This window comes from Cydia fagiglandana, chromosome 24, assembly GCF_963556715.1.
Source record: "Cydia fagiglandana chromosome 24, ilCydFagi1.1, whole genome shotgun sequence".
Lineage (NCBI taxonomy): Eukaryota > Metazoa > Arthropoda > Insecta > Lepidoptera > Tortricidae > Cydia > Cydia fagiglandana.
In genome coordinates, this window is record NC_085955.1 from 10,225,935 (window position 1) to 10,248,392 (window position 22,458).

A 22,458-nucleotide genomic window follows, 5' to 3' on the forward strand; every position below is an offset into this window, starting at 1 on the left:
ATTATATAAGGTTGTGAGGAACCATAAGAAGGAGAGGAGCGTCCAGTAGGAGAAACGGTTTTATAAAAGTAACTAATCATAGTAGGTAGGTTAGGTTCGTTAGGTTACTTTAGATGCCCGAAGGGCAAACCACGCAGAAATAGGAGCCCCGCGTGAGCGGGGCTCCGTCGAATTAAGTGTTTGGACGGAGATTAGGGGAAAAGCTTTTTAGAGGAGTTGTTGAGAGGCTAAAATTAGTTTCTTAAATTATTTATGTAAACCATTATGGTTGAAAATTATTATGCTACAAAACGTTATACGTAAAAACATTATAAGTATCGATAAATATGGTTTTAGCTGGTATGATATTTGATTCATTATAATCAAAATCTATATGCACAAAAAATATATGACAACTGCTGACTATGTCATCAAACATTATGGCTAAAAAAGTATGACACAATATAATATGGCTATTCATTTGTATGCGCAATGATGATTATGACACAAGTTGTTATGCGCATCAAAGATATGACTTAAACTTATATGCAACCCAATATGGACCCATTTTAAAGGTATGTTGTGCACGATCCTTTAAATGACAAATAAAAGTAAGGGAGTAGAAAAAATACTGTAATAAAACCGGCCAAGTGCAAGTTGCACTCGCGCACGAAGGGTTCCGTACCATTACGCGAAAAACGGCAAAAAATCACGTTTGTTGTATGGGAGCCCCACTTAAATGTTTATTTTACTACAAGCTTTTATTTAGTTTCACCTGTCCCGTTGTCTGTCTGTCGGTCTGTAATTAAATCTTGCAAGTTAATTTTGATCCACTTCCCGGTTTCCGATTTTTGCATGCATGTATGAATCGGATAACAATGCATTATTATGGTACCATCGAGCTGATCTGATGATGGAGACAGGTGGCCATAGGAACTCTGTGATGAAATAACGTAACCTAATTGTGTTAGGAGTTTTTAGAATTGTCTCGATGAGTATTAGTTGTCTATCGTAAGAAAAGTACAGTCAGCGATAAAAGCTTGTACCAAAAATGAATTTTTTGCCACAAAACTTATTTTGTTTTTAGTATTTGTTATAGCGGCAACAGAAATGCATCATCTGTGAAATTTTAAACTGTCTAGACAGTTCACTATCACGGTTCATGAGATACAGCCTGGTGACAGACAGACGGACAGTGGAGTCTTAGCAATAGGGTCCCGTTTTTACCCTAAAAGTTAGGTTATCAATTTTCTACTAATTAGTTCTTCTCCTGACAGTTTCTGGCATCCACGGAGGAGCTGCAGGCCTGGATACAAGACAAGACCCGGACAGCTAAAGACCAGAGCTACAGGTGACAATATTTTACCTTTTAAATACCACTACATATATTATTAAAATTTTTATTAATCATTTTTTTTTATTATGAATGGGCTTACTCATGGCCACAGACTAGCCGAAGCGTAGACGTGGCCTACGATGGAGCGAGCTCGCCCAGAAGGTGCCTGTTCACTCTTGATTTGAAGGTTGCCGGGTTATAAGAACACGGAAATATAGATATAAATCATCATCATCTTCCTCGCGTTGCCCCTGCATTTATAACAATAGAAAAAAAAACCTAGGTACCTATGAAAGGTTCCCGAAGTCTGTGCCCTGTGGAAGGGTTCCCATGAGGCTGGCTACATTACCCCGCTGAATGGTTTTGCCTATTCATTGACCTAGGAATGAGCCAGCCTTAGGGACACCCGGTCTCAAGTATTTTTTTTTATATAGTTTTATTTGAAATAGGGACCTGGCGAATCTGGAGCGTAAACTGCAAAAACACGAAGCGTTTGAAGCGGAGCTGCAGGCCAACGAAAAACAACTCCGGAATGTCGATAGCGTAAGTAACTATGAGATTTTACTTAAGATCCCATCAACGTGCACACTAGCGCCACAGCTAAATAATCGTGATTTATTAAATTTCGATGGACGAAACCAGCAACATAAAAACTAGTTTGATGTATTCAAAAGCTACTTAAATCCACAATACAGTACGTAGCGGCCCCCTTTTTTTCAATATCTTTCGTTAAATATATGGCAATAGGCATAGAAACGTATCTAAACGACCAGTCTGACGTAGTGGGTAGTGACCCTGCCTGTGAAGCCGATGGTCCTGGGTTCAAATCCCAGTAAGGGCATTTATTTGCGTGATGACACAGATATTTGTTCCTGAGTCATGGCTGTTTTCTATGTATTTAAGTACATATTTATATATTATATATATCGTTGTCTGAGTACCCACAACACAAGCCTTCTTGAGCTTACTGTGGGACTTAGTCAATCTGTGTAAGAATGGCCTATAATATTTATTTATTATTTATTATCACAATAACGTTTGTAAATGTTACAGATCGGCCAGTCTTTGCAAAAGTCGGACCCCGGGCGCGCCGCGGAGGTGGCGCAGCGCCTGGAGGCGGTGCACGCCGCCTGGGAGGCTCTCGTGGCGGCCTCCAGGGACAAGGGCGGCAAGCTGCGGCAGGCCGCTCTACAGAGCCAGCATAGGAGGTATGTGCCTGTCGGAGAGAGAACCTCTTACAGCAGTCGGACCCCGGGCGCGCCGCGGAGGTGGCGCAGCGCCTGGAGGCGGTGCACGCCGCCTGGGAGGCTCTCGTGGCGGCCTCCAGGGACAAGGGCGGCAAGCTGCGGCAGGCCGCTCTACAGAGCCAGCATAGGAGGTATGTGCCTGTCGGAGAGAGAACCTCTTACAGCAGTCGGACCCCGGGCGCGCCGCGGAGGTGGCGCAGCGCCTGGAGGCGGTGCACGCCGCCTGGGAGGCTCTCGTGGCGGCCTCCAGAGACAAGGGCGGCAAGCTGCGGCAGGCCGCTCTACAGAGCCAGCATAGGAGGTATGTGCCTGTCGGAGAGAGAACCTCTTACGTAAATTTGGTAGTCACAGTAACTTTACTGCCATCTTAAACACACGATTAAAACTAAAAATGAAAATGTACAAAAAAATAAAAAAATGTATATAAATACGTATAAATGTTTTTTTTTAAATTAATTTATAATATTTATATGACTTTGGTCCGTGTTCTTTCACTGATATGTGTTAAACTTGTTAAATTTCAAACGGTGTTAACGCCATCTAGTCTAGTATAGGCCAAAGGTGCACGTGTTTTTCTTACATTTTACCTATAGGGACCGTGCGCGTTGGAGGGTCTGTCCTCTTTTTGCCTGAATCGGAAACATATGTGCACATGTACATTGCCAAGGCAAGTGCTGCCATCTACCGTTCTCGTCGGTACGTTTCCTTGTGCATTAGGTTCTGCCATCTTGTGGGCTACATCGGAAGCATACACGACACTTTAACGCCTCGCGCCAAAAATCTGACGGCTCCTATGCTGCCCCCTATAGTTCATGCACGGGGCCTATGTTATACGGAGTTATATATTATTATTTATTTATTTATTATAAGCCTATACGGTGTCCCACTGCTAGGCAAAGGCCTCCCCCCTTGATTTCCATTCGTCTCGATTTTGGGCAATCTCCGGCCAGTCGTTAAGATATGCGTCCAGGTCGTCCCGCCATCTCCGTCTGGGCCTACCACATCCTCGCCCGTCTTGCGGCACCCATACCGTAGTAATTCAGCCTATATACGTCCCACTGCTGGGCACAGGCCTCCTCTCGAGCGCGAGAGGGCTTTGGGCTTTATAGTCCCCACGCTAGCCCAATGCGGATTGGGGACTTCACATACACCTTTGAACTTCTTCGCAGATGTATGCAGGTTTCCTCACGATGTTTTCCTTCACCGAAAAGCGACTGATAAATATCAAATGATATTTCGTACATAAGTTCCGAAAAACTCATTGGTACGAGCCGGGGTTTGAACCCGCGACCTCCGGATTGCAAGTCGCACGCTCTTACCGCTAGGCCACCAGGCTCACCATACCGTGGTTAATATAAATATAAATAAATATTATAAGACATTTTTACACAAATTAGCCCCACCCCCTAAGCCCCACGGTAAGCTCAAGAAGGCTTGTGTTGTGGGTACTCAGACAACGATATACATAATATATAAATACTTACATATGTATATAGAAAACAACCACGACGCGGGAACAAATATTTGTATCATCATACAAATAAATGCCCTTACCAGGATTCGAACCCGGGACCATCGGCTTCATAGGCAGGGACTACCCTTTAGGCCAGACTGGTCGTTATATATGTTTTCACCACACCAGCTTGGAAAGTCTTACTTTGCACTTCAAAAACTGATAGCAAAGTTGCATTTTATTCACATGTGAGGCAAAGTAATCAAATGCAAATTTTGAGTTGTTTTCTTATGTTTGCTGGTAGAATTGTCTTTTAAATTATGATTTTGGATAATACATATTTAATAACATCCATTTGGATTTGATTTGGTTTGATTTTGTTTGATATTTTACATTTAATATTTGCTTCGGGTTGGTGTGGTGAAAAATTTTGTGTTTCACTCGGAGGCAAATTTTGTTTAACCCTCGTGCTTTGAAACCCTCGCAACGCTCAAGATTCAATTTTTCGAACCACGAGCGTAGCGAGTGGTTCAATTTTGGAATCTTTCGCTTGCTTATTAGCACGAGCGGTTAAATAACAACTTTGCCCCCTTGTAAAACAAATAACTATTGCTGATGGTTATTCTCTTGTGTCATAGATCAGTGGAGGACGCTAGGGCGCGGCTGGTGGACCTGGAGCGCGCGCTGCGCAGCGAGGAGACAGGCTCCGATATGCGCACCTGCAAACGTCTCCTCACCCAGCATCAGGTTAGCGTCTCTTATTTTTTGCCATTTTTACAAGCCTTTATTTATTTTCACCTGACCGTTGTCTGTCTTAAACAAAAATTTTGCAAGTTAAATTTGATCCACTTCCCGGTTTCCGATTGAGCTGAAATTTTGCATGCATGTATAAATCGGATGACAATGCAATATTATGGTACCATCGAGCTGATCTGATGATGGAGACAGGAGGTGGCCATAGGAACTCTGTGATGAAACAACGTAACCTGATTGTGTTTGGGGTTTTTAGAATTGTCTCAATGAGTATTAGTTGGCTGTGGAAAGAAAAGTACAGTCGGCGATAAAAGCTTGTACCAAAAATGAATTTTTATTAGATATTGTGATCTTTTTTGCCACTTTCGTGTTGATGACATTGATGCACCAAGGCGGTTTGTTTACAGGTGGCCTACCGCGAAACGCGATAATCGAAGTTTCTTTATCTGCCTCTGTATCGATCGAAGCAAGAGTGATAGAGAGGCAAAAACCGAACTTTCGATTGTCCTGTTTCACGGTAGGCCATGTGGCCTAGTGACGCATGATGTGGAATGAGGTTTGTTTACTGCATGTGCTAGTGGTGCCACCTACGCAGAATTTTGCCTAATAATGCCTATTTTATATAAGCTTACTATAGGGCCTATATATGGTTTAGTTTATTTTTGCCTTAATGTTGACTGGTACTGAATGCTTTTGGCATTCAGTCCGCCTTAAGCACGATAAGTTTTCTATTGTGCAATGAAGTTTAAATAAATAAATATTTTTTGTACAGACCTTGGAGCAAGAGCTAACGAGCTGGGAACAGAAGGCCACCGTCCTGGCCAGCCAGGGGGCGGACTTAGTGTCCCTCGGGCATTTCGACGCGCCCGCCATCGAGCGCGAGTCGGCCGCGCTGCGCGACGCCGTGCGCGCGCTGCAGCCGCACGCGCAGACTAGACGGGACAAGCTGACGCAGAGCTTACAGTAAGTTACTCAAACTCTGTCTCCTTCGAGCAACACGGAAGGGAGGCGGCATTCGTACTATTTCCCCTCTGCCTAGGTACAAGATCAACTACTGATCTAGCGTATGTAATAAAACTAGTTGCGCTCGGATTTTTCACTAGACCGAGTTCAGACGCGCGCGTGAACACAGCAGCAGAAAAAATGCCTAATTGCTCGGTTTTTTGTCGTAAAAAGAGATCTGGGGCAACAAATTTACAAAAAGAAGGTGTTACTTTTCACATATAATATTTATTTTACATATCATATGTATGTTTAATTACATTTAAACACAATTATTATATTTTAGTCTCATGTAATTGTTGGATTTATTGATGTTGCTCGCCCAGTACAAATTGCGGATCGGTCGGGCGACAAATCCGACTTCTTATCTCTCAGAATACATCGACGAAAATGTGTTAGTTGCGTGTTGTGACACTTGTCACTCGTCCGTACACAAAAAGAGATCGAGGTTTGCAAGATTTGCCTTTGACGTGTGTCATTTTCTATGTATCTGTGTCGTCATTACAGATTGGATTTTGTATATAAGTGTGTGAGAAGTGCGACTGTGTGCACCTTTCCCCCCGCAAAAAATGGCAGAAAGATTTGTACGGTAAGATATCGCTTGGGCCCCTCCCTTCCGATGTCTCGGAAACCGTTGTTACTACTCGCTCTCTGTCTGGTCAGTAGGAGCTGAATGCCGTTCAGATGAGATAGAAATACGTGGCGTGAGATCGTGAAGATTTCACACTGAAGACTGATAGAAATTATTCATTCATTCAATTTAAGAGCCCATCAACGTGCACACTAGCGCCACTGCCAAATAATCGTGATTATTCAAATTTAACGAAATATATTCAAAAACCGGACAAGTGCGAGTCGGACTCACCCACCGAGGGTTCCGTACTTTTTAGTATTTGTTGTTATAGCGGCAAGAGAAATACCATCATCTGTGAAAATTTCAACTGTCTAGCTATCACGGTTCGTGAGATACAGCCTGGTGACAGACGGACGGACAGCGGAGTCTTAGTAATAGGGTCCCGTTTTACCCTTTGGGTACGGAACCCTAAAAAAGGGGCCGCTACGTACTGTATTTTGTATACATCAAACCTTACCTTTACCTTTTGAATACATCAAACTAGTTTTTGTGTAGCTGGTTTCGTCGATCTAGGAACTCGAAACAAAAACGGCCGTTTTAACTTTGGACGCACAGATTGACAAATCCAGCAACATAAAAACTAGAGTTAGACCAAGAAAAGTTTGCAGCCATTTTGATAGCCCACGCAGTGCAAGTGTTATTTTCACGTAATAATTTAATAGAATTTTGACGTTTAAAACGACACTTGCACTGCGTGGGCTATCAAATCGCTGCAGACTTCACGGTCTGACTATAGTTTAAATAAATAATCAGGATTATTTAGCATTGACGCTAGTGTGCACGTTGCAGGGCTCTTAAGACACATATTACCCCCTTATTCATAAACGTTTACTAAAGTTGACAAGCCGATAATAGCCGATAATAGTTCTTTTCCATCATACTAATACGTCGGAAAGGGACAAACAATTGTTATCGGCTTGTCAACTTTAGTAAACGTTTTAGAATAAGGGGGTTAAACTGTAACCTGTGTCCAGACTGCACAAGTTCGCCCTGGAGCTGGACGGCGAGCTGGACTGGCTGGCGGAGCGCTCTGCCGCCGCCGCTTCCGAAGGCCTGCCGGCCGACCTGCACGCGGCGCAGGCCGCGCAGAAGAAGCACGCCAAGCTGCGCGACGAGCTCAAGGGGCGGAGGCCTAACATCGAGCGTGTGCTCGCGCACGGGAAGGAGCAGCATAGCGACGATGAGAAGGTATGTCATTACCTATGAGATTGGTTTTTGAAGTGAAAACTTCTTTAGCGGCTCTGAGTACTTTTTGAGGTGGGGAAAAAATGATAAACTCGAGACAGCGTAACGCGTAACGGGCTGACGTCATGTGTGACGGTATATTCTATTCACCAAAGAACTTTAGTCATAACGTATCATAATCGGGTCAATTATTTATTCACGAACGAAGAGCGAGACAACGCGGCGCGATAGAGACCGCATATTAGGTTGCGTTCATTATGGATGCGTTCTCACACTTAATAATTATATAATAAAACAGCTTTTAAAAGATAAGAAACCGATATTGTTCGTTTCAACTAAAATTAAAATTACATGATGGTCAAATTGCTATGGGATGACAGACGTTTTCCAAGTGTTGTCACATTCAAATTAAATGAATAATGTGTAAGTTATGTTTAATATTATTGAACAATAATCATGTTTCGTGTTCAGATCGCTATGCTATGCGTGAAGCTAGAGGAGACGTACGCGGCGGTGTGCCGCGCGGCGGACGCGCGCGCCGCGCGCCTGGACGCGGCGCTGCGCGCGCAGCAGTTCCTGCACGACGCGCTGGAGGTCGACTCCTGGCTCGCTGATAAGGTATGTTAGAGGCTTTTAATATCCCCGAGGCATAGCCTCGTGCCGCCCAATGTACATTAGGTTGTACACTTAGTTTCGATGGAATGTCAACCTTAATTAAAAACAAAGTAGGTAGCATTTCATTTGTCTCGAAAATTTTTGGAACAAATGAAATTCAACCTAATTGAAAATACAATACAATTCTAACTTCCTTGGCTATAATTTTGTATGGTGGGCGGCACGAGGATAGAGGCAGTAGAAATATATATTTTCTCAAAAATGGACGGCAAATTCGACTTTTCCGTTAAATAAAATAGGTGGCGAAATGCATATTAGTTTATGGTCAGTCAAAAATTAAAAAGTTAAAAACATTGCAGTTTTGATTTTGGGACTACAAAAACAATTCAAGTTTGAATACTGAACAATTATATTAAATATCCTGGTCACGGCACCTTTCGCAATTTAATGTATATTCTTATTGTTTATATTAAAAGCACAAAATGTATTAATTTCAGGCTGCGGCCCTGTCGTCAGCGGACGTCGGCAGAGACCGCCACCGCGCCACGCAGCTGCTCACGAGACACAAGGTAAAGGAGCCGCATAGTCTAATCATCATCGTCATCATCTCAGCCATAAGACGTCCACTGCTGAACATAGGGCTCCCCCTTTTTTGGGGGGTGAATGCCATAATCGCCACGCTTGGCAGGCGGGTTGGCGATCGCAGTCGAGTACACCGAATTTGAGGGACGCTGCTGCCCGTCCACCGGTGGTCTTGGACGTGGTTTAAGGACATACCCGGGTCCTGGACGTAGTTTAAGGACATACCCGGCTCCCAATAAAATAAATAGTCTAATCGCTGGCCCAATATTACAGAGTTCCATGTTATTCACGTTTGAAAGATAGTCGAAATTCAAGTTAATGTCACTATGACAATGTTCAAATTTTAGTTCGATAAAAGTGAAACGTAGAACCCTGTAATATTGGGCCAGCATAATAGTCATAGTCATAGTTTATTCATAAACAATTTTCATTGTGTTTGAAATCAATTTACATACATATACATTTTCTTATTTATATACACAAAATAGCGTTGTTAGTCTGTAAATAAATAAATGCTTATGATAAACGTGCTACTGGCCTGCTTTAACTATGAATCGTTTGCCTTTATGTCATTTTGACTTATGTATTTGTAAGAAAGAGATAAAACATACTTTACTAATTTAAAACTAAATTAGGCCTGTAATGTTTTTATAAATAAGGGGGATAGTCTCTGAAAAAAGCGTTACTAATTGAAACATCGCAAAAAGAGTGTATGAAGGAAAAGTGGAAGTGGGAGTTGGAAGGGGGAGACCTCGGCGGACTTTCTCTGATCAGATCGGGGAAATCCTGAAGAAAGGCCAGGTCAAGAGCACCCTAAACCGGCGAGCGTGTATGAGGAATGTTATGAATGTGAAGGAAGCGAAAGTGGTATGTCAGGATCGTAGCAAGTGGAAATCCGTGGTCTCTGCCTACCCCTCCGGGAAATAGGCGTGATTGTATGTATGTATGTACATCGCAAAAAACCCGTCTCTTGAATCTTTAGATGCAACATGAATCCTTAACCCGTGGAGCGCCCTATTGTCACACGTGTGCTGGTAACTAGTATAGGAGTTCCATACTACGGTAATTATTATTATTATTATTTTTTTATTTAGAAATTTAATTCAGGCAACAAGGCCCATATTACAAATACCTTACAGACTAACATACATAATGTATTTTATAAACTTAAAACTAAACACTATTTAGTCGACAAAACGGCGTGGCTCCGTTGCATCGGCTGCTCTTGTGTCGGATTCGGCAGTTTGCCCCGGAACCTCCGAAACACGACACCTTTCGGCCAGAAGTCGAATTATGTGGCGCTCCACGGGTTAATTGAATTATCACTAACTTCAGCTTGTACTTGCAGGCGGTAGAATTAGAGTTGGACACGTACGCCGCCATAATCTCCGAGATGGGCCACTCGGCGGCGTCCATGGCGGCGGGCGGCCACCCGCAGGGCGCGGAGCTGGTGGCCCGCCACCGCGCGCTGGATGAGTCGCTCCAGCGGCTGCAGCGCCTCGCCGCGCAGCGCCAGCGAGCGCTCGTCGAGAGCGTCTGCAGGTAATGCTCACTGTCTACTCTAACATCATCTCTGAGATGGGCCACTCGGCGTCCATGGCGGCGGGTGGCCACCCGCAGGGCGCGGAGCTGGTGGCCCGCCACCGCGCGCTGGATGAGTCGCTCCAGCGGCTGCAGCGCCTCGCCGCGCAGCGCCAGCGAGCGCTCGTCGAGAGCGTCTGCAGGTAATGCTCACTGTCTACTCTAACATCATCTCTGAGATGGGCCACTCGGCGTCCATGGCGGCGGGTGGCCACCCGCAGGGCGCGGAGCTGGTGGCCCGCCACCGCGCGCTGGATGAGTCGCTCCAGCGGCTGCAGCGCCTCGCCGCGCAGCGCCAGCGAGCGCTCGTCGAGAGCGTCTGCAGGTAATGCTCACTGTCTACTCTAACATCATCTCTGAGATGGGCCACTCGGCGTCCATGGCGGCGGGTGGCCACCCGCAGGGCGCGGAGCTGGTGGCCCGCCACCGCGCGCTGGATGAGTCGCTCCAGCGGCTGCAGCGCCTCGCCGCGCAGCGCCAGCGAGCGCTCGTCGAGAGCGTCTGCAGGTAATGCTCACTGTCTACTCTAACATCATCTCTGAGATGGGCCACTCGGCGTCCATGGCGGCGGGCGGCCACCCGCAGGGCGCGGAGCTGGTGGCCTGCCACCGCGCGCTGGACGAGTCGCTCCAGCGCCTGCAGCGTCTCGCCGCGCAGCGCCAGCGAGCGCTCGTCGAGAGCGTCTGCAGGTAATGCTCACTATCTACTCTAACATCATCTCTGAGATGGGCCACTCGGCGGCGGGCGGCCACCCGCAGGGCGCGGCGCTGGTGGCCCGCCACCGCGCCCTGGACGACTCGCTGCAGCGGCTGCAGCGCCTCGCCACGCAGCGCCAGCGCGCGCTCGTCGAGAGCGTCTGCAGGTAATGCTCACTATATCTACTCTTCTTCGTGGTCGTGACCTATGTCTGAGGGACGTGACTCCCATGGGTTATTCTTCCTACCACTGCTCTCCAGGCCTCTCGATCTTCGGCCATCTGCATCGTTGCCTGGAGCGAAGTCTGGGTAATATTTTGGACCACATCTGACCATCTACTGGGTGCACGACCTCTACCTCCTACTCTAACAGTACAGGCCCCTATTCACAGACAAGACATCCTCCAGACTAAGCATAGTAGCGCTACCCCCTCTGCCACAAATATACGGTAGTTTTACTCCATTTTCGAGTCAAAGTGTCTTAGTGTGACGCCTGTGTCTTTGAACGGACCAATCACGGCACGGGACTCGCTCACCTCGTCCGACGTAAGATGTCCGTCTTTGGGTCACTAATTTACATATGTGTACCAAATTTCAACTTAATTGGTCCAGTAGTTACCGAGAAAATAGGCTGTGACAGACGTACAGACAGACAGACAGACAGAGACAGACCGTTTTTTCCTTTTGAGGTACGGAACCCTAAAAAAATCTTCGTATCCCGTTTACTGATTGGTGTGATATGTTCCAGACACGAGTACCTGGCGGAGAGCGCGGAGCTGGAGGGCTGGATCCAGGAGCAGTTCGCGGCGGCCGCCAGCGAGGACTACGGGCAGGACTACGAACACCTGCTGGTCAGTACCTTCTTTGATGTTCCGATGGTGGTACGAGTAAGTTCAATACTTACTCGTTCAATACTTACTTCCTTACAGGGTGGCCCAAAAGTACGTTGACAACGTTTTTTCTAATTTTTTTATTGAGTACTTACTTAACTAGTACAAAGTAAGTAAAAAATTAAATCTTCACTCTTTTTAAGGAACAAAAATTGTCTTCAAAATAGCCTGCTTTCGACGCATCTGCCTCTCGCTCGATCCGCCCCCCCGATACTTAGGACTACCTACCGATACCGATACTTAGGACGGCGTGAAGTCGGTCGACCCAAGTATGCTCTCTTTACAGCACGATCTTCGAGTCGTCGCGATGTGTTGCCATTTTGTTAGAGTGAGTAAAGTGCGGGCGCCAGACTTTGACCATCATTTGTGAATTTTATGAAATTTGAACCCTAAAAATGTAATACTTGTTTTTGTGCCATCAGATCCTGCGTTCCAAGTTCGAGGAGCTCCGTCACCGCGTGGAGTCCGGCGCTGAGAGGTTCAGCCAGTGCGAGGAGCTGGCCAAGAAGCTGCTCGCCTCCGAGAGCCCCTACATCGCCGACATCGAGCAGAGGCAGGAGGCGCTGGGGTGAGCGCCGCTTTATATTATTATATTTAGATTAGTTCGAGGGGCTCCGGCGCCGCGTGGAATCCGGCGCGGAGCGGTTCAGCCAGTGCGAGGAGCTGGCCAAGAAGCTGCTCGCCTCCGAGAGCCCCTACATCGCCGACATCGAGCAGAGGCAGGAGGCGCTGGGGTGAGCGCCGCTTTATATTATTATATTAACATTCGTGGGGCTCCGGCGCCGCGTGGAGGCCGGCGCGGAGCGGTTCAGCCAGTGCGAGGAGCTGGCCAAGAAGCTGCTCGCCTCCGAGAGCCCCTACATCGCCGACATCGAGCAGAGGCAGGAGGCGCTGGGGTGAGCGCCGCTTTATATTATTATATTAACATTCGTGGGGCTCCGGCGCCGCGTGGAGGCCGGCGCGGAGCGGTTCAGCCAGTGCGAGGAGCTGGCCAAGAAGCTGCTCGCCTCCGAGAGCCCCTACATCGCCGACATCGAGCAGAGGCAGGAGGCGCTGGGGTGAGCGCCGCTTTATATTATTATATTTAGATTAGTTCGAGGGGCTCCGGCGCCGCGTGGAATCCGGCGCGGAGCGGTTCAGCCAGTGCGAGGAGCTGGCCAAGAAGCTGCTCGCCTCCGAGAGCCCCTACATCGCCGACATCGAGCAGAGGCAGGAGGCGCTGGGGTGAGCGCCATTTTATATTATTATATTAACATTCGTGGGGCTCCGGCGCCGCGTGGAGGCCGGCGCGGAGCGGTTCAGCCAGTGCGAGGAGCTGGCCAAGAAGCTGCTCGCCTCCGAGAGCCCCTACATCGCCGACATCGAGCAGAGACAGGAGGCGCTGGGGTGAGCGCCGCTTTATATTATTATATTAACATTCGTGGGGCTCCGGCGCCGCGTGGAGGCCGGCGCGGAGCGGTTCAGCCAGTGCGAGGAGCTGGCCAAGAAGCTGCTCGCCTCCGAGAGCCCCTACATCGCCGACATCGAGCAGAGGCAGGAGGCGCTGGGGTGAGCGCCGCTTTATATTATTATATTAACATTCGTGGGGCTCCGGCGCCGCGTGGAGGCCGGCGCGGAGCGGTTCAGCCAGTGCGAGGAGCTGGCCAAGAAGCTGCTCGCCTCCGAGAGCCCCTACATCGCCGACATCGAGCAGAGGCAGGAGGCGCTGGGGTGAGCGCCGCTTTATATTATTATATTAACATTCGTGGGGCTCCGGCGCCGCGTGGAGGCCGGCGCGGAGCGGTTCAGCCAGTGCGAGGAGCTGGCCAAGAAGCTGCTCGCCTCCGAGAGCCCCTACATCGCCGACATCGAGCAGAGGCAGGAGGCACTGGGGTAAGCGCCACTTTATATTATTACAAGCTTTTACTGTTGTACTAAAAAAACATTTACAAACAGGATATATACAGTGGTATTACTGAAAGAAATTAATAACTAGCTTAAATCTAAAATAGGCCCTTGAGACATTGTACCAAGGATGCTGGCGGCATTTCCTCGGTGTATTGCAATGCTGATACGTTGTGCGAGTTAGCTGCCAGCTCTTCGGTCACCAGTTACGTCAACCAGACGCTTCGCAATTTCTGCGGACATCTTATGCGCGCTGTGATGACCTAGAGTTTCAACTCCAAATGGTACAATATGGTACTCTCATATTTGTTTATTTATTTAACCCTTTGGACGCCAACGACCGATATATCCGCATCGCAGGTCTAACGCCAAAGACGGATTAGTCGGTCACAGACCACAGAGCAACATAGACCTACTTACATATGCATAAAGTTCAATTTCAGTTTTGACACTTCGATGACGTGGCGTCCGAGTGACTGCTTATGTGTTTGACACGGCGTCGAAAAGGTTAACTTGGCCTGTTAGTATGTTACTGTTAGTGTGTGTGTGTGTGTGTGTGTGTGCATGTTAGTGAGACCCGTCTATACATGTGAGTTTAATAATTAATGTGTTTCCACAGCGAGTCCTGGCAGCGCTTGGTAGAGCAGATCCGCTCGCGCGGCACCCGCCTGCACGCCGCCGGCGAGATCCACCGCTTCCACCGCGACGTCGCTGAACTGCTAGCTCGAGCTGCGGATAAAAGAGCCCAGCTGTCTACCCCTGAGCCACCGAGAGACCTACCAGCGGCTGCGGCGTTGTTAAGATCTCATGATGCCGCCGAGAACGACTTGTTGGCTATAGATGCTCAAGTACAGGTTAGTACGGAACTGTTAGCTATAGCTGCGGATAAAAGAGCTCAGCTGTCTACCCCTGAGCCACCGAGAGATCTACCAGCGGCTGCGGGGTTGCTGCGAGCGCATGATGTCGCTGAGAACGACTTATTGGCTATAGGTGCTCAAGTACAGGTTAGTACCGAACTGTTAGCTATAGCTGCGGATGAAAGAGCTCAGCTGTCTACCCCTGAGCCACCGAGAGATCTACCAGCGGCTGCGGCGTTGTTAAGAGCTCATGATGCCGCCGAGAACGACTTGTTGGCTATCGATGCTCAAGTACAGGTTAGTACGGAACTGTTAGCTGTAGCTGCGGATAAAAGAGGGACCTGCTGGTTGCTGAGGGCGCATGATAAATAAATAATAAATAAATATTATTTGAAATGACAAATAAAAAATAAAATTTAATATTGCAAGGCTATACTCAAAAATTGGCTTATTGAGCGGTAGTTTTATAGTGTCGAAGAATATTTGACATCAAAATATTTATAATGAATACCAAATAATGTCAATAGTAAAATAATAATAATGTATGGATCTTGTATATTTATAAATCTACCTTTAATGTAGTTTAGTCATGTAAGCCTGACCTGTAATTTACACTATCAATAAAATATGAGTATGAGTATGATTTTTTTTTCCTACAGGTCCTTCAAGAAGAGGGTTTGCGCCTCCAACGGCTATGTCCTGGCGGTAACGTGCAACAGATCGCGTTGCAGCAACAAGCGCTCACGGACGCGTGGAGCATGCTGCGCGCTGCCGCCGACGCGCGCCGCGCGACGCTGCAACAGTATCTGTCGCTACAACAGTTTAGGCAGCAGGTACGTCGCGTTACAGTAACGGTTGCTGTAACACACTGAATAGTTTCTTTTTTTTAGCATTAGAAAGAACATAATAAAGCGGTCTTAACATGTATTTTAAATTGAAAAACGCTTTTATAAAATCAGTAACTATTACTTTCGAAAGCAGAAGAATACAAATGATCGTATTAGATTCATAATTGTGAGTTGTGACATATTTGCCGTGACTTATTTTTAAAACGTGTTTTTCAATTAAATACTCATCAAGATTGTTTACCTTTTTTCTAATGCTAAAAAAAATGAACTATAGCCTGTTACATTGTTGAAAGGATCCCGGATCTAAAGTATAAAAAATGTGGTTTCAATTAAGTTGTAGATTTCAGAGTTCTGAACAAAAGTCTCTAGGGGTGCTATCAGGTCTCGTATTTTTGTATTATTTTCATATATTATTATTTTGTAAGGTAATTTTCCCGCAGACGCGAGTAATCATTGTCCCCCATTGTGATATTTGTGATAAATTGCTGATTTGCTATCTATTTTACTAGTTTTTTTTTGATTTATTAAGAAACAAACAGTCTTATAAAACAGATAAGTATATAGAGTAACATTCTTCTAGTAATAGACTTAGGGTATCCCCTGATCAATCGACGCGCATTCGGCAAAAGCCGATAGGAAAAAGCTTTATGTCTGCGCAATAAGAGCGAAAAAGCCGTCGACGCGTCGGCTGGCGCCGGCCGGTGCGAGCCGAGCAGAACGACAACATTTTCGCTCTTATTGCGCAGACATAAAGCTTTTTCCTATTGTCTTTTGCCGAATGCGCGCCGATATGTCTGGGGAGACCCTTATAGTTTCCTGTATGTACTAGTATGTGCGACGAGATATGTGAGAAAATCTTAATTTCGGTGGTCATACAGGTGTTTTTTATTTTTATTTTAAAGAAGAAAAAACTAATTTTCACCTCAGCAGCTCGAACAAGGGTACTTTGCTTCTTAAAAACAGTAAGCAAAATGTGATTTTGCTCACTGAGTCATTTTGTCTCACTCAGTGAGCAAAATGCGATTTTGCTCACTGAGTGAGACAAAATGTCATTCAAGTGACCTTTATAGTCAAATGTCATTTCAATATGCCCGCATGTTTAATATAAGTTCGATATACTTGGGTTCTATTATCTCTGTCCCTCTAGGTATGTTCTCACTGCTTAGGGTGAAAAAAATTGTGTACTACACGAGATCAAAGTTATTTACATCTCGTGCGCTTTTGAATCCCTTACTACGCTCAAGATTATAGAATCTTTCGCTTGCACGGGACTCAAAATAAGCACTCGAAGAAATATCAAACTTTGATCTCTTGTTGTACAAATAACTATTGTTATAAAATTGAACATGCGTCATCACGGGTATCGTATCCAGGTCCGATCTCTGGTGTCGTGGTCGGGCTCGCTGCGCGCGGCGCTGGCGCAGGGTCCGCGCGTGCGCGACGCGGTGTCGGCGCAGGCGGCGCGCGCCGAGCACGCCGCCGTGCGCGCCGAGCTGGACGCGCGCGACGACAGCTTCCGCGACGCGCTGCGCGCGGGGCAGCAGCTGGTGCTGCAGCACCATCCTAGCGAGCAGGTACTATACACCTAACTTATCCTGTTACACGGACGAAACATCCTCCAGGCTGAGCATAGTCGCGCTACCCCCACGTGTCACGCATACGGTAAATATACTCCATGTTCGAGTCAAAAGTGTCTTTGTGTGACGTCCGTGTCTTTGAACGGACCAATCACGGCGCGGGACTTCGCTCACCTCGTCCCGCGCACCCCCGTATTTTTGGCATCATCGGTTTCATGAAATAATTGCTCTAAACTCAGTCTAGAGGATTCCTAGTCTATGTTCTGTTATTTCACCCCTGCAAGCGCGACATGGTGTGTTTTGGTATCGTTACCGACAGCTGGGAGGAACGTGCTGCAATGAGATCCGAGTGGCGTAGAGACCTATACGTGGGAGTGAGGAAGCACGACGAAGGACAAAGGGTGGCTGGTAAACTTAAGACAAAAAAGGCACAGGTACGGCATGCAGTACCGGTCCCGGTACCAAGAATTTCATTTCCCGGTTCTGGGCATGGCCGGAACCGGGATTCCCGGTTCTTCCCGGTTCTCAAGGCATCTTTTGATTACTTTTAAGAAATTGTTTGTGTTAGCATACAATCTTTATAAATGACTTATTTTCATTTAAATAATTGCATAAGAATTAATAAATGACTTATTTTATTTAAAACAAACCCTTAATTGGCGTTCCAACCTATTTTACGAAATTAACCGGCACACTGCCTCCGCCTGGGCCGAACCACACGGCCGGCAGCACGGCCTACTACTAGGTTAGTTTGTGGGGTTATTTGGGTCCCCTCTTTCATAGCACCATTATTAAATGTTATTTAATGTCCCGAGCTCAGATACTAAAACATTACTACTATTGAATTGGGAATAAATGGTCATATAATGAGAACCGGGAAGTACCGGTACCGGGTTTTCAGTACCGGTTCTTTTGACACTATAAAATTCCCGGGAATTCCCGGGAATATGAGAACCGGGAATTCCCGGGAGCATGCCTTAGGCACAGGCGTCATCGGGCTGGTAGCCTGGTCTCGGATCCAGAGGCTCAAAAAATTCAAAGATACAGAGCATTGGCTTACCCTAAAGGCCCATTTAGACGGCGCGCGAATTCGTATGCGATTTTAGTTACATTTAGGACTATTGGTTACATCCAAGTCAGCCAACCAATCAAATACCGCAATGTAATGAAACTCGCATGCGAGTTCTCGCACCGTCTAAATCTTTAAGGGCTGATTTAGACGGCGCGCGAGCTCGCATACGATTTTAGTTACATTGCGGACTGTTGGTTACGTCCAATTCAACCGACCGATCAAAACCCGCATGCAAGTTCTCGCACCGTCTATAGGAGCCTTAAGATATAGAAGTGTAAAGATCGGTTTTCCTAGGATAGCGGTGCCGTCATATAGCGGCCGTCTCCATACTAAATAATACAGCTAAATATGGATGTTCTAGGATTTGTATGGAGACGGCCGCTATATGACGGCACCGCTATCCTAGGAAACCAGAGCGGCTACCGCGAAAACCGAAATTCGCAAATTGCGGGGATCGTTCTCTTTTTACTCCAATGAAGGCGTAATTAGAGTGACAGAGAAAAATCCCCGCAATTTGCGAACTTCGATTTTCGCGGTTATAGCCCAGAGCATAACCCAACTGTATGATACACAGGAGATCGAGGAGCAGTGTGCGGCGCTGGTGGAGGAGCGCGCCAAGCTGCACGGCGCGTGGGCGGCGCGGCAGGTGGCGCTGGACCAGCTGATCGACCTGCACTGCTTCCTGCGGGACGCCAAGCAGCTGCACGCGCACAGCGCGGCGCAGGAGGCCGCTCTTAGTGAGTACATGTGCCAATGATCGAGGAGCGGTGTGCGGCGCTGGTGGAGGAGCGCGGCAGGTGGCGCTGGACCAGCTGATCGACCTGCACTGCTTCCTGCGGGACGCCAAGCAGCTGCACGCGCACAGCGCGGCGCAGGAGGCCGCTCTTAGTGAGTACATGTGCCAATGATCGAGGAGCAGTGTGCGGCGCTGGTGGAGGAGCGCGGCAGGTGGCGCTGGACCAGCTGATCGACCTGCACTGCTTCCTGCGGGACGCCAAGCAGCTGCACGCGCACAGCGCGGCGCAGGAGGCCGCTCTCAGTGAGTACATGTGCCAATGATCGAGGAGCAGTGTGCGGCGCTGGTGGAGGAGCGCGGCAGGTGGCGCTGGACCAGCTGATCGACCTGCACTGCTTCCTGCGGGACGCCAAGCAGCTGCACGCGCACAGCGCGGCGCAGGAGGCCGCTCTCAGTGAGTACATGTGCCAATGATCGAGGAGCAGTGTGCGGCGCTGGTGGAGGAGCGCGGCAGGTGGCGCTGGACCAGCTGATCGACCTGCACTGCTTCCTGCGGGACGCCAAGCAGCTGCACGCGCACAGCGCGGCGCAGGAGGCCGCTCTCAGTGAGTACATGTGCCAATGATCGAGGAGCAGTGTGCGGCGCTGGTGGAGGAGCGCGGCAGGTGGCGCTGGACCAGCTGATCGACCTGCACTGCTTCCTGCGGGACGCCAAGCAGCTGCACGCGCACAGCGCGGCGCAGGAGGCCGCTCTCAGTGAGTACATGTGCCAATGATCGAGGAGCAGTGTGCGGCGCTGGTGGAGGAGCGCGGCAGGTGGCGCTGGACCAGCTGATCGACCTGCACTGCTTCCTGCGGGACGCCAAGCAGCTGCACGCGCACAGCGCGGCGCAGGAGGCCGCTCTCAGTGAGTACATGTGCCAATGATCGAGGAGCAGTGTGCGGCGCTGGTGGAGGAGCGCGGCAGGTGGCGCTGGACCAGCTGATCGACCTGCACTGCTTCCTGCGGGACGCCAAGCAGCTGCACGCGCACAGCGCGGCGCAGGAGGCCGCTCTCAGTGAGTACATGTGCCAATGATCGAGGAGCAGTGTGCGGCGCTGGTGGAGGAGCGCGGCAGGTGGCGCTGGACCAGCTGATCGACCTGCACTGCTTCCTGCGGGACGCCAAGCAGCTGCACGCGCACAGCGCGGCGCAGGAGGCCGCTCTTAGTGAGTACATGTGCCAATGATCGAGGAGCGGTGTGCGGCGCTGGTGGACGAGCGCGGCAGGTGGCGCTGGACCAGCTGATCGACCTGCACTGCTTCCTGCGGGACGCCAAGCAGCTGCACGCGCACAGCGCGGCGCAGGAGGCCGCTCTTAGTGAGTACATGTGCCAATAGGGAATATTAGGCAAAGCTCCACGTAGGTGTCACCACTAGCACATACAGTAAACAAACATCATTGACATCATCAATGACACATCATGCGTCACTATGTCAATCACATGGCCTACCGTGAAACACGACAATCGAAAGTTCGGTTTGCTTGCTTATTCGATCGATAGAGAGGCAGATAAAGAAATTTCAATTTACGCGTTTCGCGGCCACCTGTAAACAAACAGCCTTGGTGCATCAATTTCATAGTGAAAACTTGTCAAAAAACTGTTTAAGGCCTAGTATGTATAAGTTACTCTATGGTTTAATAAACCAATTAGTGCTGCACTCTGGACGCAGAACTGTTAATTATTTTTCCCAGTAGTTACCACTGCGAAAAGGTGGTAAAAATAAATCCCAGTAGTTACCACTGATAACAACTTGGTGGTAACTAGTGGGAATAACCCTAAATATGTTGCAGGCACGGAGATATCCCCGACGTGCAGCGTGGAAGAAGTCGACAACATTCTGAAGAAACACGAAGCCTTCGAGAAGTTACTCGCCACACAGGTATGTCATTTTATATTACTCATAGTCTAATAAAACATGGTCTTCTCTTCCCAGAGTGACACAAGCCTATGTCACAATAACATGGCCGCTATATATAGCGCTATTGCATATTATTATATAGCGCTGTCACATGATGACGTAGGCTTGTATCAGTCACGTGGTTGGAAGAGAGTATGAGGCGGAGTATATTATTATACCATGAGATTACTCACTTTTATTTATCAATTAGCTTTTGCCCGCGACTTCGTCTGCGTGGAATTAGGGACAGCAGCTAAAGTAGGTTTAGCGCCTGGATAATGCTAATAGCAATCATTCAATTCGCGCATTGCTTACTTCCATTATTAGGCAATGCATTAACTCTTTCAATTCCCCTTTGCATTCTCTTCAGGGATGATTTCCGACATAAAAAATATCCTAAGTCCTTCCCCGGGACTCAAACTATGTCTATACCAAATTTCAACTAAATCGGTTCAGCGGCTTAAGCGCGAAGACGTGTTACCTCAGACAGACAGACAAACTTTCGCCTTTATAATATTAGCACAGAATAAGTAATAGTATTATAATACAGAGCGGCCACGCACCACCCCGCCCCGACTCGCATTACCTCGCCCCGCGACTGGCCGCGACATGAATCTGGCGGACTTCTGGCGTCCTCTCAGTAAAGCGACTTACCCACACATACACAATGACGCGTGTACAGACGTGCCGCGCACACATAAGGCCCTGGTCTCCTATAAACGCCATCGGCCGCTTACAGCGTCTGCGTCACGATGCTTACTATAGAGATGTACTGTTGTGGTCTGTTTTAGACGTCGACGTCAGCGTCTTTTTTGTTCAAAAACGTTGACGCTGATGCCAGACGCCGCGTACAGCATAAAATAGGAGACCAGGGCCTAAACGGAAATGATTTTTGATGTATGGCGTCCGCCCTGTGATATTAGTATGGATATTTAAACATGACCATGTAAAATTATTTACAAGATGAAATACTTTCAGGACGAGAAGCTGACGACCCTCAACACCCACGGAGACAAGCTACTTCAGCAGAACCATGTGGAGAGCCAGAAGATCGCCGACGAGCTGCGCGCCATCAACGAAAGGAGACAGAAGGTATCTTCTTCTTTATCCTCTAGCCTCAATCGAGAGGACGGTTACAAATTATCGTCTACTTGGGGACCAGTGATTCAAATGTTGAAACCAGCAGATGTATCTTCGGACCAGTGTACGGATACTGTGAGTGTTGCGTGTCGTGCCGTGGACAATAAACATTAAACTTTAACGGGTAGCTGCAATTTCTTTGTCTACCCCGAACATTTTTATAAACTAATTTCGGGTAGTTTAGTGTTGTTTTATTAATATCTCCGTTGACATTTGTTGGGACGTCAGTCTTTCCGTGACCACAGCTGGTGCAACTCAGCTGAAACGTCGGAATTAAAGGTAAAAACAATGAAATTATATCGCGGTAGACCCGTTTGTGTAATTGAATATACCTATAAAAAGGTCTCCTGTTCCATTCTCCTGTTCCATTCTAATTTGAACTTTGTGTTGACAAAATAAGATTACATTTTGGTTGGCAAGGTTTAACGTATGGGCTCCAACTCGTCCGGTC

At 47.8% G+C, this 22,458-nt stretch overlaps 1 protein-coding gene across 1 annotated transcript in view; it reads left to right on the forward strand.

Annotated features, from left to right (window-relative positions):
* Positions 1 to 22,458, forward strand: part of LOC134676433 (spectrin beta chain, non-erythrocytic 2) — a 184,781-nt gene that overhangs the window by 87,144 nt on the left and 75,179 nt on the right. Inside the window, exons 31-47 of the mRNA XM_063534829.1 lie at positions 1,257 to 1,330; positions 1,765 to 1,858; positions 2,369 to 2,523; positions 4,654 to 4,762; positions 5,541 to 5,731; positions 7,379 to 7,592; positions 8,061 to 8,207; positions 8,702 to 8,773; positions 10,135 to 10,328; positions 11,811 to 11,913; positions 12,375 to 12,520; positions 14,456 to 14,840; positions 15,353 to 15,526; positions 16,915 to 17,115; positions 18,765 to 18,927; positions 20,761 to 20,849; positions 21,846 to 21,959. Coding sequence (XP_063390899.1) covers positions 1,257 to 1,330; positions 1,765 to 1,858; positions 2,369 to 2,523; positions 4,654 to 4,762; positions 5,541 to 5,731; positions 7,379 to 7,592; positions 8,061 to 8,207; positions 8,702 to 8,773; positions 10,135 to 10,328; positions 11,811 to 11,913; positions 12,375 to 12,520; positions 14,456 to 14,840; positions 15,353 to 15,526; positions 16,915 to 17,115; positions 18,765 to 18,927; positions 20,761 to 20,849; positions 21,846 to 21,959 — 2,625 coding nt within the window. The remainder of the gene's footprint in view (positions 1 to 1,256; positions 1,331 to 1,764; positions 1,859 to 2,368; positions 2,524 to 4,653; positions 4,763 to 5,540; positions 5,732 to 7,378; positions 7,593 to 8,060; positions 8,208 to 8,701; positions 8,774 to 10,134; positions 10,329 to 11,810; positions 11,914 to 12,374; positions 12,521 to 14,455; positions 14,841 to 15,352; positions 15,527 to 16,914; positions 17,116 to 18,764; positions 18,928 to 20,760; positions 20,850 to 21,845; positions 21,960 to 22,458) is intronic.